General features: G+C 41.5%; 1 protein-coding gene across 2 annotated transcripts in view; it reads right to left on the bottom strand.

Moving 5' to 3' along the window:
• Positions 1 to 2,172: 2,172 nt before the first annotated feature.
• The window catches only part of ELOVL5 (ELOVL fatty acid elongase 5), a 38,577-nt gene continuing 22,427 nt past the window's right edge, over positions 2,173 to 18,322 (bottom strand). For both annotated transcript variants that reach the window (XM_082049712.1, XM_082049713.1), the window contains exons 3-8: positions 17,128 to 17,315; positions 10,022 to 10,099; positions 9,219 to 9,390; positions 7,562 to 7,686; positions 5,537 to 5,671; positions 2,173 to 4,106 (exon numbers count right to left, since the gene is read on the bottom strand). In XM_082049712.1, the coding sequence (XP_081905838.1) occupies positions 3,975 to 4,106; positions 5,537 to 5,671; positions 7,562 to 7,686; positions 9,219 to 9,390; positions 10,022 to 10,099; positions 17,128 to 17,315 (830 nt within the window). In that variant the 3' untranslated portion in view covers positions 2,173 to 3,974. The remainder of the gene's footprint in view (positions 4,107 to 5,536; positions 5,672 to 7,561; positions 7,687 to 9,218; positions 9,391 to 10,021; positions 10,100 to 17,127; positions 17,316 to 18,322) is intronic.

Raw genomic sequence — 18,322 nt, 5'->3', positions numbered from 1 at the left:
GTTACATTTTTTCTCTTATTTTCTGTTTACTTCCTTGTACTCAAACATTCTTCCCATTTTATTCCAAAGTCTTTCATCATACTGGAATCAGGCTATTGAGCCTACCAGCTACCAGGTGCCACTTTTTATACTCTGTCTACAGAAAACATAGTATCTACATGATATATCCTTGAAACACAAGATGTGTAATTCTTTTTCCTCCTCCACATCCCAGCTTGACTGACTTAAAACATATATATATATATATTTTTTTTTTTAACTAGACCTTTGTTACTCATTTTCCCCCTTCTCTTTGAGATTATTTTAACACCTTTGACTTAAAATACAATGCCTCTGCTACTGTCGTGTCTTGGGAGCCCCGGGGGACTCTGGTTTCTCCTGCTCATCCAGATTTGCTGGATTGAAATTGAGACATATGTATCTTCTTTTGTATATCCATCTGTTTAAATTAAATGGATTGTCTAACACAAGCTCTCTAACCATTTTTTAATCACTCCTGCACTGCTTCTGGGAGATTCTCAGCAGAACCCACACTGTCAGAGTAATTTGGCCTCTGGTGTTATTTACACTTTTCTTCAGCGTCTACCTTATTTTTACATCTCTTTTTTGAATGATGCATACCTTGTAACAACATATATTCCAATCACATGCAACACACACACATTTATATCAACTTATGTCTCAAGACAGCTACCAAATATTAAAGGTAGAGGCAACCCCTGGAGAGCTTTCCATCACGCTTTAGGCTTTGGGGGTTTCTTTGCCCTGATTTTGGTGGCAGTTGTCCTATCAGAAGCTCCAGCGCTTACTTGATGTCTGCCTTGGCACTAGGTAAGTAAAACACACAGTCAACCAGAGAGATTGCCTGGATTTCCAGAATGGTTCTCTGCTTTTCCACTGCCCCCTGCAAACTCCAGGAATCCCAGCTCCTGAGCAACCAGGGGACAAGCCAACCCAGGAGTGGCTCGTACCTCTGTGACATTCCAGGTCTTCACACCAGGATGGCTGTAAGAAAAGCTGTGTTCCAGGCATTTGAGTTCACCTCCCTCTCCATCATGAAAACATGTCAGGGCCCAAGCATGGGAAGTTCATGAAGTGTATGGGATCTTAACATGGCAGTTTGAATCTTGGTCATTCCCTCTTTGCAAACTGAGGTGTTTCTTTCTTCTCAGCCTGCTTTACGTGACACCTCTGTCACAGTGGCAGCAGGTGGCCTTTTTGTGTCTCTCCAGCCTTTACAACTCAAAAAGCCCTTTCAGAGGATTCTTAGTGCCAAGTGCCAATCACAGGCACACAGACCCAGGCTCCTGCCTCTGTCCATCAGTCTGGTTGTTGGTTATGGTAAAGTGTGTCTGATCTAAGCCCTGCAGCTCTTGGGACATTCTACAGCTGCTGCAGACACTCCAGGAGAGCACCCAGGAGCAACCATCTTCTGACATGCAGGTGTGAATGCTACTGATGCTACACTCTTCCCAAGACCACAGCTCCTGCCAGTTTTGGACAAAGTCACTGGGTCTACGTGGTGGCCACATTTTGTCACCGTGTGCCCCTGACCTTGAAGGCCAGGTCTGGAGTGTAGAAGCCCAGTTGCCCCTGGCTCCCCAGCAAAGGCCAGGTTGGTGCTGTGGCTTCTGCCTTCCAGGTACTCCCTGCAGGTTGGGCCCAGCTGAACTTGCACATGCAGGATCAAAAACTGTCACAGCAACCATCCCAGGCATTTGGAGCTCCCTCACAGACCAGCAAAGCATGAAACCTCTGAGCCTTTCACTTAAAGCACAAACCCCATTTCCTTGGTCTATGTTTCTTGCATTCGGAGCCTGCAAATAAGATGACAGACAGCTATGTAGGTAGTTCTGTTTCCACCAAATCCATCTCCAAGCTACCGGGGCTTGTTGCAATGTGCTGATTAAAGACTCAAATTGGAGAAGGCTCAGAAATCATCACTTAAGAGCAAGAGGAGCTATATGGAAATTGCAAAAATGCTCCCATTGTGGAGAGAGGTGTTATTGCCATTTGAAAGACAGGACATTTGAGGCAGAAAGTCCACCCCAGCCATGTTAAGCTTTGCTCCCAGCACTGATCATCTCAGAGCCATCTCTGTTCCTCCTTGGCCGGATATAGGATGGGGCAGCACATGAAATCTGTACAAACCCACCAGGATTCAGGCAGAGATCATCAAAAGTATTTTAATGATTAAACCATGTCAAACATTAACAATGTAGGTATATTCAGATGAGCCAGGGGTTTATTTCTAGCACATTTAGACAGCCTATTTTGAACATTATAGCTGCTGTACTTAGCTATGTAAAGACTCTGCAAACCAATACCTAGAAATGAAGACATACGCACAAGTTTTGATAATGTAAACATAACAGACACTGTCTCCTTCAGAACAAGGAATGAAAACCCACAAGGCTAGTAGAACTTATTAATTCCCTAAGAGATGTGCAAAAATTTTTAAAAAGATTTCATTAAGAAAAAATTAAACATTAAAACTGGCATTTATATAAATATCAAAACCCAAATAGTTACGAGCAATAATCAGCAGAATGTCTTGCACGATTCAATTTTTCATAGCTAAATGAATAAAATATTCATCAGCCAAACTCCACCACAGCAGATGCTGGAATACCAGCAATAGACATTGGCTTTGCAACTGACTCCTCATACGTGCAAGGCAAGATTTTACAAGAAGGAGTAACTTTAACAAACACTCGAACCAAATCTTCAGATAACAAGCCAAAACATTACCGGTGACATACACAACTCACCTTACAGAAACAGACATTTCCAGCACATTTCAGTAACATTTAAAAAACATTAGGTATGACTTAGGTGGTTTAATTTTGCTTGTTTGGGAAAAATAAAACCCCACATATTTGTGTTAGGCACATTTTTTAAATGAACATATGCTACATGAAGAACAGTACAGATACCAACTTAAATACAGACAATTCCACCAGAAAAGCATCTTTCTGTCTTCATTTTTAAATACACTTTCGGATTTGTCACAGACTTAAACAGTAGCTCGTAAAACGTGGATATGGCTATGGTAATAACACTTGAAATTCTGCCAGTTTCCATATTAAAAACCACTTCGCATTGAGCAGTTAAGAGTTCTCAGAGACAAGAAAAATAAGAAAAAAGAAAAAAGTTTAAAAAAAAGATGGGTCCACCCTGTATACACTCTAAACCTTAGAGACAATACTTAAGTCTTACTGGACTGTGTAAGCGCCAATTAATTTTACATTAGTGACATACTTCAAATAAAAAAATAAGATCTATTAAAAAGGTAAAATAACTTTTCCATCTGGTTCGTGACTGTTTAGTCAGTTAAAGCCAAATATACAAAACTAAACGCACCATTTCCGATTTCACTGTATCGCGTAAGAGATACGTAACATCGTGTATCACATACAGAACAGTAAAATGATCAATGGATTCTTCTACATGACTTTTTAATAAAAAGCCAGTCAACTGAAAAGTTGAAACATACCCTAATTTTTAAACCAGTAAAATAAGCTTTGGGCCCTGCTTTTAATTTAAGGCATGTGTGTTTATCTACTGAAACCAGCATTGTACAAATTACCTCTACAATCACATGCATGATCTACAGTAAAAAAAAAAAAAAAGGAGGTTTAGATTACAGTGTTTTCAAATCGTGAATCATAATTCAGCACCTATCATATAGACTAGTAAGGCAACAGCAGTGTCGGATACTACGATAATACTCCCTTCCACAGTCTATAGCAGGGTCAGTGACAGCCCAGAATTATTTTTAAACTTTAACCTACTCTTATGTTCTGTATACAGTTTCTAGGGTGTTTGCACTGGTTAAGTCCTACATAAATCACACTATTCTAGGCAGGAATAGTTACAGTAGCTGTTAGAGTATTAGTGCACAACTCTTATTGTGCTTACAATCAGATGATTTTGTTGTTGGGGGTTATCAAAATGGTTTTTCAGTTTGGTGTTCAATCCTTCCTTTGTTTCCTTTGTTTCACATTGTTCTCAAGGGAAGAAAAGCTGTTTGTGTACCCATTCACAGTGGCCGTAGAGCCGTTCTGATACTCTTTCCTCCTCGAGGACGCCTTCTTGTTGTAAGTCTAGAATATATGGAAAGACACATGGTTTTGCTTAAATAGATATAAATAACCATTTCCTCGCCATAACTCTAGGAACACAAAAGCAAACTCGCATCCATCATTTTTAAAGACTTTGTGCGGGTGGTAGAGTCTCACAAGCTTTACAACTTTTTGTGTATGAGGCTACACTGTGCCTTTCATTCATCACAGCAAGAGAATTAGTTCACTGGAAAAGAAAAAGGCTTGGTAGTATGATGGTGGCATTGGTATTGTTAACAGTAAATCAGAAACAAAGGAAGCGACTTTATAAGCAGGCTATGGCATAAGAATATAGTCAAAATGACAAGTGAGGAAGGAGGTTTGATGCACTGCAGGTGACAGTACCTTGATGAAAGCCAGAACAAGAAGCGGGTAAACACGAACAGTGAGGGAAGGTCAGAGACAGAAATGTGAAAGGAATTTGCACTGGCCAACATGGGAAGCAGAAACTAACAGAGGCTTGGGACACAAAAAAACCCTACAGACAGTGAAAATATATACATGAATTAGGCTTTGTCAAAGGGGCTCAGTCACCTGACATGAACGCATTGCCCAAAATACATGTGTGTGAAAGAAAGTTAAATGGTTAAAAGTTAAAATACAAGTAAAATCGATGAAGACAGTCAAGTCATATTTGGAATATACTATCATGTTTGATTAACATGTTCATATGCAACTAATTTTAAGAAGTACTGGAAGATCAGATAGGGAAGCCACTGTGCTTCCTCTCATGAATCACTCTTGCCAGACCCAAAATGCCCAAATCTTTCAAGACACATTTAAAATACATAACAGAGTTTGCTTGTTTGGGGGCAGTAGGCCACGTTGGTTCGATTTTCAGAAGATGGGTACACATCTTTGCACAGAGCCTGATCGTGAACTACTCAGAATAACACATATCAAGTCTGGGTCTGTTCAGGCATGAAATCAGTTTTGTAGGAACACAACTCAAACCACTAATTTTTCATATGGGAATAAAGACAAACGCCTGTAAAGGTGAGCCAAAACCAGATGTCTGTATGTTGGGAGTTTGGGAACTTTCCCTGGGTATAAAACAAGCATTTCCCCTTGTAAGAGCAGTAATGAACAACTCCTCTGGGTGCTTCCCAGGCTGCTTTTTATTTCAGACTGGAAAGCTGTTGCTTAAATAAAGGTCTTTCTCTCCCTTACCTGCAGTAAAAATTGCATTAGTAAAGCACCTCTGTGGGCCACTCTGCTTACTGAAATTGTGGATACAAAACATCAGATGTTTCAAAATTGGATGGCAGCCCAACAAATACAGTACTTTAGGAATATACACATGTTACTGAAAGTCACAAAAAGGCTTTTTCAAGCCTATCTTTCTGTAAACAGCTTTGCAATGCGATACAGACAGCAGAACACTACAAAGAATTGACGAATATTACTTTTACCTGAATATAGAAATTTGTGAAGAGGATAATCAGAGAAATCATGTAAAAAATCTGGAAATACAGCCAGCCCTGAGGAAATGCACATGGCCAAACAACACCACAGCTGGTCTGGAAGATTGTCAGGACAAACTGAGTCTGGGGAGAGAAAAAAAAAGAGATATGGAGCACATCAACACAAGGAGGAACAAAAGCCATTACTGACCAAAATCTCATTAGTTATTTCCAAAACAAGTCAAAAATACGTAATACTGTGTGTCTGACAAGTTTATCTTCTCTGTCTCGCTAACAGTGGAAACCTGAGTTAGCAGACATTCAGGTTGTGGTATCCGGTTGTTTAAGTGGCTTTATTCGATTAATATTGTTCCATTTTAGAGCATTAGAGTAGCTGATGTAGAACTAATGTATAAATATACTAAGGAACTAAGACCACCTTCTTCCCAGTGAGAGCTCATTAGGGTTTGACTCCACCATCCTGACAGTAGATCTGCATTTCACTGCTTCAGTTGCAGAAGATTTCAGGTCACTGGGTCTACACACAGATCCTGAAATCCTCTCCCACAGACAGGCACTGCCTCTGGGGTGAAGGCTGCAGGGAAGCTAGGAAGGCAAGGAGGAGGACTGGGGTTCATTATCTTCAATTATTTGGAAAAAAAGAGTTTGGGCTTAACTTCTGCAGAGGGTTGCAGGCAAAATTCATCCTTACATGAAGGCTACCAGATTAGGGAATGTTGATTTAAAAAGGGAAAGACTGTTGTGTTCTACTCTGCTATTTTGCTGCCCTAACAGCTATGCATGTAGAGCAGTGAAAGCAGCTATGACAATATCCAGGAGAGGAACAAGGCACTGAGACACTTGCACTCTGTAGCGCTCCAACAACCAGGAGGAAGATAGAGCCTAAATCTGAAAGAGACAAAAAAACCCCAAAACAAAAACAAGAAAAAAAAACCCACAAACCCACAAAAACAAAGCCACAAGGCAACAATCCAACACCCTTTCCCCCAGCTACGATCCCCACTGCTATAATACTTTAATACTTGGCCATCCTTCAGGAAGGGAGAGTGCTAAAAAAATAAAAACGTTTTGAGAATCACCACTCTGAATTGCTGGCAGCAAATATTATTAATCACCACCAGCAAATGTTATTAAACCCATTCAGAGGTCTGAGAGGGTGCTAACAGGGAGGCGGCAGTTGCGGGGAAGGTAAAAAGAGAAGTCTAGGCTTCAGCTTCCCCACATACAAAAAGGGGAAGAGCGAACACCCACGCACATTTTCTTGTGGTGTTCTGACACATTATACATGCTGAAACCTGGTTCTCATGTAGTATCACTACAGTACATGCCATATTGCTTAACTTCATTGCTCTTTTCACCTCCAGTACACAGCATCTGCGCTTCATCACTGTACACACGGGAAACAACACAAATGGATACAAGGAGTCCAACACAGAATTACAAGAGAAAAATCTCTGCCCATTTAAAGTGCAGAAGGAGACCAGAAATATTGAACAGTTTTGAATAAACCATTTTCAACTGCATGCAAAAGTGAGACAGAAAAGTCATTGTCCCGCAGGACTAGAATGAAGGGCCTTGTTAGCCATGGACTGCGTTGCACTTGGTTTCTGGTCTGTCACCTCAACATCAGCCTGAGCCACGAAGCACAGAGAAGAGCACGCTAGCTCAGGTGGGCTTGGAAGAAAAGCTGCTCCCTCTGACCTGGCTAGAAAGTCCCAGAAAACCCAGTGCTGTGACTCCCAAACACATCCAGCATGGGGAGACAGAAAAAGATCCCACTGATGTCAGCACTGATTTGTGCACACCATCAGTCCCCAGCATCCTAAAAACAGAGCAATGGGAGGCGCAGAAGCTGGATATCTAGAGTGATTTAGGCACTTAAAGATGCAGAAGGTACTAGGTTTCATTCTCCTTTCTTCTACCCCCTGCCAAAATTTTCCAACTCAGTAAAGAAAAGAGGGCCTCATCACAAATACGAGAGGTGGCGGAAGCACCAAAGAGCTCGTCACTCACCAGCTGCCCCTGAGTGATGTACTTCTTCCACCACAAATAAGGACGCATCGCTGGAACAGCAGACAATCCGTAGTAGGAGTACATGAGGACATGGATAAAGCTGTTCAGTGTCGCACCAAAGTAAGCTAAAAAAGGGACGAAGGAAAAAGAAAGTACACTGCATTACCAGGAACATGCTGTTTCATGTAACCTACAAAAATAACAAGTTCATAATGTTACTATTTAAAATATGATTTCTCTTAGAAAACAGGCAAGAGATTATTTTTTTTCCCCCTGATTTTTCTTCTGCTCACCCAATGGAGTGGCTGAGCTGCTTTGCAGCTGTGCACTTTATACAAGCTTTCTGGGTTTGTTTCCTTGATTTATTCTTTTTCACATCTACATTACAGCTTCTCAAGGGAACTGAGGAAGCTGATAAAAAGGAGGCACGTAAGCATTTCCAACAATTGATAGCTTCATCCATCTAATTTTAGGCTTAGTTCACTTCCTTCAGACAAGAGCCTGTTTTGTCATTTATAACCAAAAGCAACAGATATCTTCAGAAACTGCAAGTTAATGATTTTATTTGTCCTTGTTCACAGTACCTTTAGACATTAGGGAAACTTTTAGCTTAACACCTAACTGCACAGAACTGTGATGACCAAGCAGAACATAAAGCTTGGAAAGGAAGAAGAAAAACACATCACCAGAAATAGCACAAAGTATTTTCAAGACCGCAAAAACACAAGATAGACTCTGAGTATCTGCACTTTTGACTGCTGTATAAACAGGGATTGACTTCCCTGGAGGAGGATGTGGTTCCAGATGCACACTTTTTATAAGTGCAGCATTGCTCACAGTTGTGCCGACAACACAAAACAAGTAAGAGTTGCTATGTTGTTTGGCTCAGAAAGCAGACTCCTGAGCAACCCAGCGTCTTGGTCTGCACTGCTGGGAGTTCATGTCCACTGGATTTGAAAAGGTTTCTCTTGGATGAGTGTTCAACAAAGCCAGTATCTATAAGCTGCTTGTCTGAACCACAGCTAAGCCATGCTAATGAAGTTAGGAAACTAGATGCCCGCTAAAAGCAATGAAATTAAAGAATCAAAGCAAGATTGCCAGAGGTCAGCAGGATTTAGACAAGAGACACATGGACATCTTCCATTTAAGATGAATTCGGTCTAATTCATTAGTGCTCAGGGGACAAGATTTTAATTGAAATCATTTGTTATGGCTTGTGGTATAATAAGATTAAATTAATAAAGTAACATCTCAAGTGAACTTGACAGATCCAGGGACAAGAGTCACTATTAGCCATCTTGCAGCTGAAATAAGCGTCTGAACCTCACTTGGAAAAGAGCATTGTTTCATCAGAGGGTCTGCAGTCACCACACAAAGAGAAAGCAAAGTTGACAGGTGTCAGACCTGGACTGCTGCAGCTGATAAATGTCACGCTGTCACACAAATCCTTCAAGCTATATAGGCACGCCTTTTCTAGGGGCTCTGTGCACAGCTTAATATCTGTAACTACCTGTAACAGCTGCAATTCAGCAAAGCAGCTTAATATCGGTCAGAACAAACCCTACAGCTGTAGGTACCAGAGATGTTTGGTTTTACCAAAAGTAAACCAAAACGATGCCCTTCTTGCAAACATTCCCCACCATAACCCAGTACTTACAGTGACCACAAGGCACCCAGTTCATAACAAACCACCAAATGTTCAGCATCGTTGCATGGTGGTAGACATGCAGAACAGTGATCTGATGATTATTTTTCCGCAAAATGAAAAAGAAGGTATCCATGAACTCAATGAGTTTGGAGAAGTAGTACCACCAGAGGACACGTATGATCTAGAAAGGAGGAAACAAGTTTCAGAAGCGTTGCACATCGCAGGGGCTTTCAACCCTTTTCCTACCTAAGTAATTAAAATCCAGATTCTGTCCAGCACTACTTGGATTTCAGACACTGCTGAGATCTTCTGCAGTGCTTCAGCCTCAGGTGTCTCCATAGGAGATCTAGGTACAAACCCACAGTTACAGATGAAAACGGGATGACAAAGACTGCTTTATGAGGCTATTGCTGTGCACCTAGGGTGGCCTGGGAGAAAAAAAAAGTTCGTCCCACAGTGCTCTCTGTAAAGGAGAGATATGAGTGGTGACAAGAAGAAATCATCATCACATCTCAGAAAGAGAAGGGGAGTCATGACACACAGTGCATGGACACAGTCTGAAGACCAAGTCCCTGTTTTTTGAGCTGGGAACACTTGACAATGTACAGGTAATGACTCACTCAAATTGGAAATACCAACCACAAATACACTGTGGATCAACTATTGACTACACATTGTCCATTGTATTGTAAAAGAAAAAAAAAAACTATATAGTTTGAACAAAATCTGCCTCATCAATACTGTTCTGCTCTCCACTTACACACAGGCAGATAATTTGAAATGTTACTAGCTATAGGTCTCAATAACATTACCTTCATATCAGCTTCTCCTCCACTGTGCGTATCCTGACAGAAGAAATTGTATCCTCCTTCCCATACTCCTGTCACCAGCTGAGAAGATCAAAGAATAAAGTGTTATTTGGGGAGAAGGTTGCACCCCGCAGCACGTGCAAACCTCGACAGTGGCTCTGCCGAGATGTCTGGGGCCAAGGGATTCATGGGCACCCAAGTGTGGCATCAGGTTGAATTCAAGCTCCCAGCAGTGAACAAATCATAGTGGAGGGTGAATTAAGAAAATCTTCCAACTGGGTTATGCCAGAATAAAAATGGGAGGTAGAATCTTATCCCCACTTATCCCACATAGTGAGTGTTTTGCTCAGTCATATTCCAGACAGATTCTTAAGAAATATCATTCCTTCTTGGCTGATTATCTCATTGTTGGAGAAAGTGAACGGCCAAAGAAAAGTCAATATATTTTTCTTCTGATTATTTTTGGAATGAGAAAGTTTTATTTTTAAGAGATTTTATACATAGAGATCCGACTATAATCTTTTCAGCTGTGTAATAGAGCAAATCTTAGCTTTGCTTAAAAGCTAACAACTGGTGTTTTACCATATTTCCATTCTTCAAGATCTTTTTACAAGATTCACGTATCCCAAGTACACGATGTCCTTCCCAGTACAAGCGGCTTCCCCCACAGGATCTGCTGCTGCCTTCCTGACTTTCCGGCCAAACAAATAACACCTCCGACACGACAAGGTTACTTTTGAGAGTAATGACCAGCTATTAAGCACAAGAGGCTGACGATGAGCCTTTTGCAGAGGGGCTGCTCAAACCTCCAAAGAAGCAAGAGGCAACCTGGATGTCATGTCCCACCCTCCCATGGGTGGGAGATGGAGGAGCAGGTCGAAGGTGGGATGGGAGGATGGGCAGGGTGCAAAGACAGGCACGAGCATCCCTTTAATATCGCAACAGAAGGGATAATTGAATACTGTTTATAAAGTCATTTTTCCTCTCGGGAGTAGCATGAGGAGAGGACTAACAAATTTAGATGATTCTTGAGTGAAAAAAATAATTGTTAGGTATCCTAAAAAAACATTTTAAAGGTGGAGACAGATATCCTGCACAAGCAAGTTGTCTGGTTTTGGCCTTATCTACACTCGTGCAGGATAAAAAAAAACTTTGCAAAGCCACGGTGAAAAACTCTTTGTACCATCAGTCACTTAAAATGATCACTTGATTAAAAGACTACAATAACTGGTATGATCAAATGCTGCTCACAACCGTGAATGGGAAGCTAATTCTAAAAGGTACAATAAAGGTTATCACTTAAATGAGCTACCTTTTCATAACGTTGTTTCTTTCATGGCTCATTTTCCCCCAGTCAGCCTAGGTCATTATTTTTGACCTTCTGAGATAGAATTATTGCCACTATTTAGGAGGGGGGGGAAAAAAAAACAGACATCTAGTTATATCATAGCATATAGACCTGGAATTATCTCATGTATGAAAGACAAATCAATATCACTGTGCCACAGCACAAGCAGGGCAGCCGTGCACGACAGCAGGCCCATGCAATTCCCCTGCCCAAGCAGCAAGGGAGGACTCCTCTCCCTGCCGTAAGGAAGACCCTGAAGTGCAACGCACACCAGTTAAAAGCCGTACCCAGCTACAGCACCAGCTACATCTCGGGGCAAGCTCTGCACTAAACCGCTCCTTACGCTGCGCCCGCCAGTCCCTGGGACAGAAGACCACATTGTGCTGTGATCATGTTGTTAAGAGCTTACAGATGTTTTCACACAGTTCTCATAGTTTGAAGTGTTAGCAATAGAGGGGTAACCACAATGTTTATATTGTGATTAATCCAAATAGTCATCTATCATAGAACCATAGAATGTCCTGAGTTGGAAGGGACCCATAAGGATCATTGAGTACAACTCCAGTCCCTGCATGTCACAACCCCACAGTTCACACCATGTGTCTGAGGGCACTGTCCAGTCTCTTCTCAAACACAGTTAGGTTTGGGGCCATGACACCTCCCTGGGGAGCCTGTTCCAGTGCTCCACCACCCTCTGGGTGAGGAACCTTTTCCTAATGTCCAACCTGAGCCTCCCCTGGCACATCTTCCTGACATTCCCTTGGGTTCTGTCAGTGGTCACCAAAGAGAAGAGACCAGTGTCTGCCCTTCCTCCTCCCCTTGTGAAGAAGCTGTAAACCATGATGAGGTCTCCTCTTAGTCTCCTCAGACTGAACAAACAAGTGGCTTTAGCCACTCCTCATACAGATTCCTCTCCAAACCCTTCACCAACTTTGCAGCCCTCTTCTGGACACTCTTTAGTAGCTTAATATCTTTTCTTTCCTGTGGCACCCAGAACTGCACACAGTGCTGCAGCTGAGGCCACACCAGTGCAGAGCAGAGTGGGACAATCGCCTCCCTTGCCTGGCTGACACTGCTGTCTGTGCTTAACACATCACTAACCCTGTGGCCCATAAACTTCTCCCAAGGAAAGGGGAGCACAGTGAAACCCAAAAAGCTTTCCCTGGAAGTGACACAGGTTCACTACCTAAAGCATAACACAACCAAAGGTGTCTGAATGGATCCCACCTCTCTGAAGTGTAAAGGCATCAGTGAGGCTATAGGCAGCTTCAGGTAAACCCGAGTACTCCCTCCTTTCCAGAGGAATATATAATAATATGCTAGGAGTTCTATATACTCTTACAGCCACAGGGGTTCCAATGACAGAAGCAAATCAACATTTGTAGGAAAAGAGAACATCTTTTGGCATATAAAGTTAGTATAGTCACAAAAATAACTTAATTGCCCCCTGTCCAGAAGGAACTAAATGGTGAAAAGCTGCTACAGCTGCCCACAAGCTTGTGCCCACCAACCTTGCTTCATGCAACATTCAACACACATAGGTAATTCTTATTCCGAGTTAGCCAGCTGCTTCTTTGCCTTACACCACTATTTCTTGCACCCACAATACTTCCAGCACATGCTGGAAGGCTTCAGAAAAAAAACCCAACACACTGCTCTGAGACCCAACCACGAATGGTTCCCCGAAGGCTCCACTACACACGGGACTAGGCACACAGCAGCGGGGAGCTGCTGACATGCCACCTAGAAAGCAATAAACAGAGGTGCCATAAATTGCCAGCGAGTGCATTTTAGTCATTGCTCATGCTTCTTGTGGTCTGCTTCCAGGATTGCCAGAGTTTCTAACCCCTCCTCACAGCTACTGCTCCGCAGGTCTCAACTCGCCCGACGCTCCTGATCCTCCCCATGACGGGCTGGAGACCGCAGCCACCACGGGCTGGAGACAACCTGTCCCTGCTCACTGTCCCGAGGCGGTCCTTCATCTTCAGGCTGGCGGGAGCCTGGGGTTGCTAATGGCATTGCTGATGCACAACCACTTCTCTCGAGAAATTAACCTGTCCAGAAAAAGCTGACTATAACCATTTTCATCAAGAGTACGTGATTTTTAAATGACACAAAAAGAGACAGCTCCTTCATAAACCAATTAGAATTGTGCTCAAAGTCAATGTTAAGTCCCTCAGATCGGGAGAAAACCCTGCAGCTTAAAGTTGCTTTTGTGCTCAAGCAATTCGTACATCCACTGCACAGAAATTTTCTGTTTTTAATATCGCCTTCATTTTGTAATTCTGTTGCCAAATTCTTTATAATTCTGTACCATGTGCTTTTTTTTATCAGCTCTGCTACCAAAATAAACCAGCACACTCATGTCAGTCTGACCAGGCTGTAGGAGAGGCATTACTGGGGCATATTTTGTCTTCTCGTGATAAAACCAAACTCTGAGACATGCTGGAGAGGAGCAGATAAGGGGCCCGGCATGACGGACTTATGAGCTTCAAAACACAGCTAGACTTGAGAGGAAAGAAGCAGAAGTTCACGTCTGACCAAAGAAAGCAAACACATGCAGAGATAAGAAATTTTATCTTTTATTAACGCAATCACCTCAGCACAGAGATAAGAGCTTCAGGACCTGTAGAGAAGGCAAGGGGAGAAGACAAAGCAGCCCAGCAGCCACTGTCACCCACGGCACCTCTTCACTGAGTCCCCTCCTTCCTAAAACAGGGTGCTGCTCTTAGGATGCTTTTCCTATCTTCAGATACAGCTGTGCCAGCCTGCGGGACACCAGCCCATGTCCTGTAACCCCTCTGCCACCTTATCCACCATGCAGGAAGCCATCCCTCGCTGTCCCTGCCCAAGGCAGGAGTGTTATTTCGCCTCGAAATCCAAGCCCGTTAAATGTCTATAGAATAAAATGTTGTTGTTTCTGCCTAACATCATGTTTCCTCCTTTCTTGAAGTACGGGAGTGACAGGTCAGCCTAGAGAAACCTCTTGCACTCCCCTATGTCTGCCTTGGGCCTGCCTTTTATATTGCCTGAGACAAGCACAGTCCACGACTCTGTCCTGCTGGTATCAGAACCCAGCCTGGTCATGAAATGCTCAAATAAATAATTTATAGCAAGTACACACAGAAACTATCATCTTAGGAATTCCAAATAAGAGGAATAAGATTTCCAGTGACTTTAAAATAAGGTTGTATTATACTATATTACATCACTAGACCAAATGGTGCAAGTACACAATAACTAGGAATTATGCAAAACCTACAATGCGATTTTTTTCCTTCCCCACGTTACTACATACAAACCTTTGGATGTAAAAGTCAGAAAACCAAGGTCATCTTTCTCATCCTAATTTGGAGGGTGCCTCGCTTTAATATCTTGGTTTGGTCATATAGTATTTAAATTGAGCTGTGATGCTATGAATCATGACGTGAACCATCAGAGCTACAACTCAGGAAAAACTCCAAAGCAGGGTGTATCACACACAAGCTATTAAATTGGCTTACTTTCAGACAGGCTACTGAACAAGTTCATTAGTGGTGATGGTTTACAACTTCCCTCAAACTAGGACTGGACAAAGTTTAATCCAGCTGTGACTCAAAGTAACAACAAGGAAGAGAACAGGCAGTTACATAATTGTTTTTTTTGAATGCTGCCTTTCACCATTTTACCTTAAAAGCAAGAACATGTACTATAAAGTGCTACTGATGTATTGCTGACCCTTCAAAGCCAAATTTCCATGACTGACATGATCCAAGTGAGGGTATCACCTGCTTCGCACAGGCACAGGCAGCTGCGGAGGCACTACAGCTACAGAACATACCTGGAGGTGCAGGAATCTCTTTTTTTCCCCTATCACCTGGCCCTTCGTCTCTCTCCCTGCAAACACTGAGCAGTGTGGTGTTAAATCAGCACAGCTCTCTACTCAGTAGCATTTTTTATGGGATCACTCCCTGGTTGCAGAACATCCCTTGGCCCCACGTCCAGTTTGTGCGTGCCATCAAACACGTTTCATTGCAACTACCATGAGTTTCTTAGTCTTCATAACACTGCAGCTTTGTGTATTCCCATTTATAAAGAGAAAGTATAGTTACAACAATGCCAGTGAACACTTCTACATAGATAATGTTACATAAAGAGCAATATTCACTTTGATGTAAAGCATTTCATAATATAGGAAGAAGCCTTAATATTCAGCATATTTTAGTTGTCTCAGTCCTTCAAGCTATTCAGCCAGTTACAAGTATGAGGACTTCTTCAGCATATAATAAATAGTCCTTTCTTGGTAACAAGTTCATTGTTAGCAAGAAAAAGGCATTTATAAAATCAACAGTTCAGATCTTTTCATTGTTTAAACTTATCAGCAGGTTTTGTAACATGGCAGAATGTTACAGTAATTTTCATTTGGAAACTATGAGTATTATTCCAAGTATTCAAGGGAAAAAGATTGCTTATCAATTAGAGTTTTATCCACATTTGGTACAACTGAAGACAAGTCTGCACTTGTAAACCCTCAATAACATAACCTGAGGTTAAAACATTATTTATAATTATGTAATAATATATTATCTGCATAAAATAAAGCAGATGTTGCACATGAAGTCCACAGCAACACTACTTTCAGACAAATTAAACAGATCAACACAAAAATTTAAGCACATCAAGAATACAAGTTGTTCCAAGCACCTACTGAATCCAAAACCGCTCCCTCCAAAGAATTAAGTATGAAAGTTCTCACTAACCCGCTCAGTAATTTTTGACTAGACAATTCACTACACAAGAGAAATAACTTAAAATTTAAATCACTTCCTATCTAAACACTCACCTCATAAAACACCATAGAATTAACTACAAACTTAAAGGAGAATCACAGCTTGCATATAATTCTAAGCAAATGCTAAAAAAGCTCCAAAAAGAAAACAAAAAGAAAAAAAAGAGATCAGTAGATTTTGCTATAGCCTGTAATCACTTGTTGAAAATGAACTCTCTCCTTACAGAAAGGAGAAATGCAAGCCAGAGTATTCTGTACATTAAAGCCACACACTAGATCATTTTCTGACCACATTCTTGTTTAGTCTGGCATTGGTCTTCATTTTCACTTTAACAAAAAACATACAATCCTAAGTAAAAGCAGCTAAAGTGCTCTCTGGAAAGTAAAAAACTTTGCCTAAATCTTTGTTTTGTTAGCAAAGAAAATAAGTGCACAGAAAGTCCAATTCAGTTTGAAATACGTTTGTATTTTAACTTCCAAGAAACAGATGGATCACTACGGCATTGATGCAATTGATTCAGCAAAACTAAGAGGACACAAAAGAAGCTATTGCAAGCTTAGAAAAATGAATGAGAAGAGTGTGTGCATGGCTGAACACACTCAAATAAAACACATTTTGCACTCCAAGCCGTGGTTTTGCTGTGAAGTACTTTGTACAATCCACCAGCACAAAGACATTGAGCGTGACTTCCAGGCAAGGAAGAGCCAATGAAGGAGCAGCCAGGTTGGTGTTGAAAGACCAGCCCTTCACTTGCACTAAGCGAGAGGAGGGCATGGGAAACACCACTAACCGAGCTCAGCACCCATGTTCAGCACAAGGTTTGTTTCATACCATTCCTAGAGGTAAAACCACAACCCCCGTTTTCTCCCCTGAGAATGGTTGCAACATTTCTGCAGATGTTTCCCCAGGAAGACTGTCCTCAGAGATCATTTTCAACATATCATTAAAACAGATACTGCAAAATAACCCAGACCAAACCCCTTTTCTCCTACCTCATGGAACATATACAGAGAAAGCAGCGTAAGTCCGAGGTTGTAGACTACTAGAATACCCCTGCACGAGAATGGTTGCTTATTCCGCATGTACTTTGGTCCTAGCCATACGATTAGTAAGTACAAGACTGAGAAGATAAAGGTAGGTGTATAGTTCTCCAGAAGAAGCCATCCTTTTACTCTGGGGTCTGAAAGAAACAAACAAAAACATACAAAAACTTAGATTTTGTAAGGGAAAGAATCCACTACATCCAGAAAAAGCTGTACCCAAAATGCTTCCAGTGCCTGAATACAGGAGAAAGAAGAAGGAAGAGCAGCAAGCTCTTCTATTAAGAGCTAATTACAAACAACCTACACAAACAAGAAGATTTTAGTTATGCAATTGTTAAAGAAAGCAGAAAAAATTATCTTCTTAAGGCAAAAATATTCTTAAATTATTACCGCTATTATTTTAAAATATTATTTTAAAATACCAGTCAGAATCATCATCCATCTTGAATACCACTGATGAACTTAAATTATAAAGAAAAGCTTCAACAACTCTCTCCCCTTTATTATCTCAAACCAGCCTTTTCTGAGAGTACACATCCTATTTCTTCAGAGAGCCAGCAAAGCTAAGAATGAGGCAGATACCCTTGTGTTTTTCTAACCAATACTAACCCAATTAGACTTACATATGTGCTACTCAAGAGGATTCAATTTTGGAGTCCTTGTATGTGCAATGAAATACGGAGCAGTGAGTGCAGCCTGACTAACCAGTCTGGTCAGCAACATGTCAGCTGCTCAGGAAAAGTCCATAAACCACCCCGAATGAGAGGATTTCAAGGGAACACTTGGGAAAAGCATATGATCCTTTTGAACCGCAATGGTGTTGTCTACACCCAGCGACAGCACGGTCTTTCACTCCTCTCACTAAAGCTGGCCCAAAGTACCAAACCATAAATGAACAATTCAAGTACTGCTGGCATTCACAGCCCTGACTTAATTTTAAAGGAGTCATATGTGGATCCTGAATGCAAGAAATTAGGCCTTAAAATGTAGGTTGGGAAGTAGTTAAGACATCCAGGGAATAGTTTGGAATTGCCACCTTTATGGTTCATTATTTTTAAGACACAACAAATATAGACCATGTGCCAGCACATGCAATAAGTTATATCAGAACATCCAGACTAACTTAAACAGGATTAGCATGAAG

The sequence above is a fragment of the Streptopelia decaocto genome (genome assembly GCF_964273445.1).
Source record: "Streptopelia decaocto genome assembly, chromosome: 3".
Lineage (NCBI taxonomy): Eukaryota > Metazoa > Chordata > Aves > Columbiformes > Columbidae > Streptopelia > Streptopelia decaocto.
Note: the sequence above shows the minus strand (reverse complement) of the source record. Positions and strands in the feature narration are given on the sequence as shown.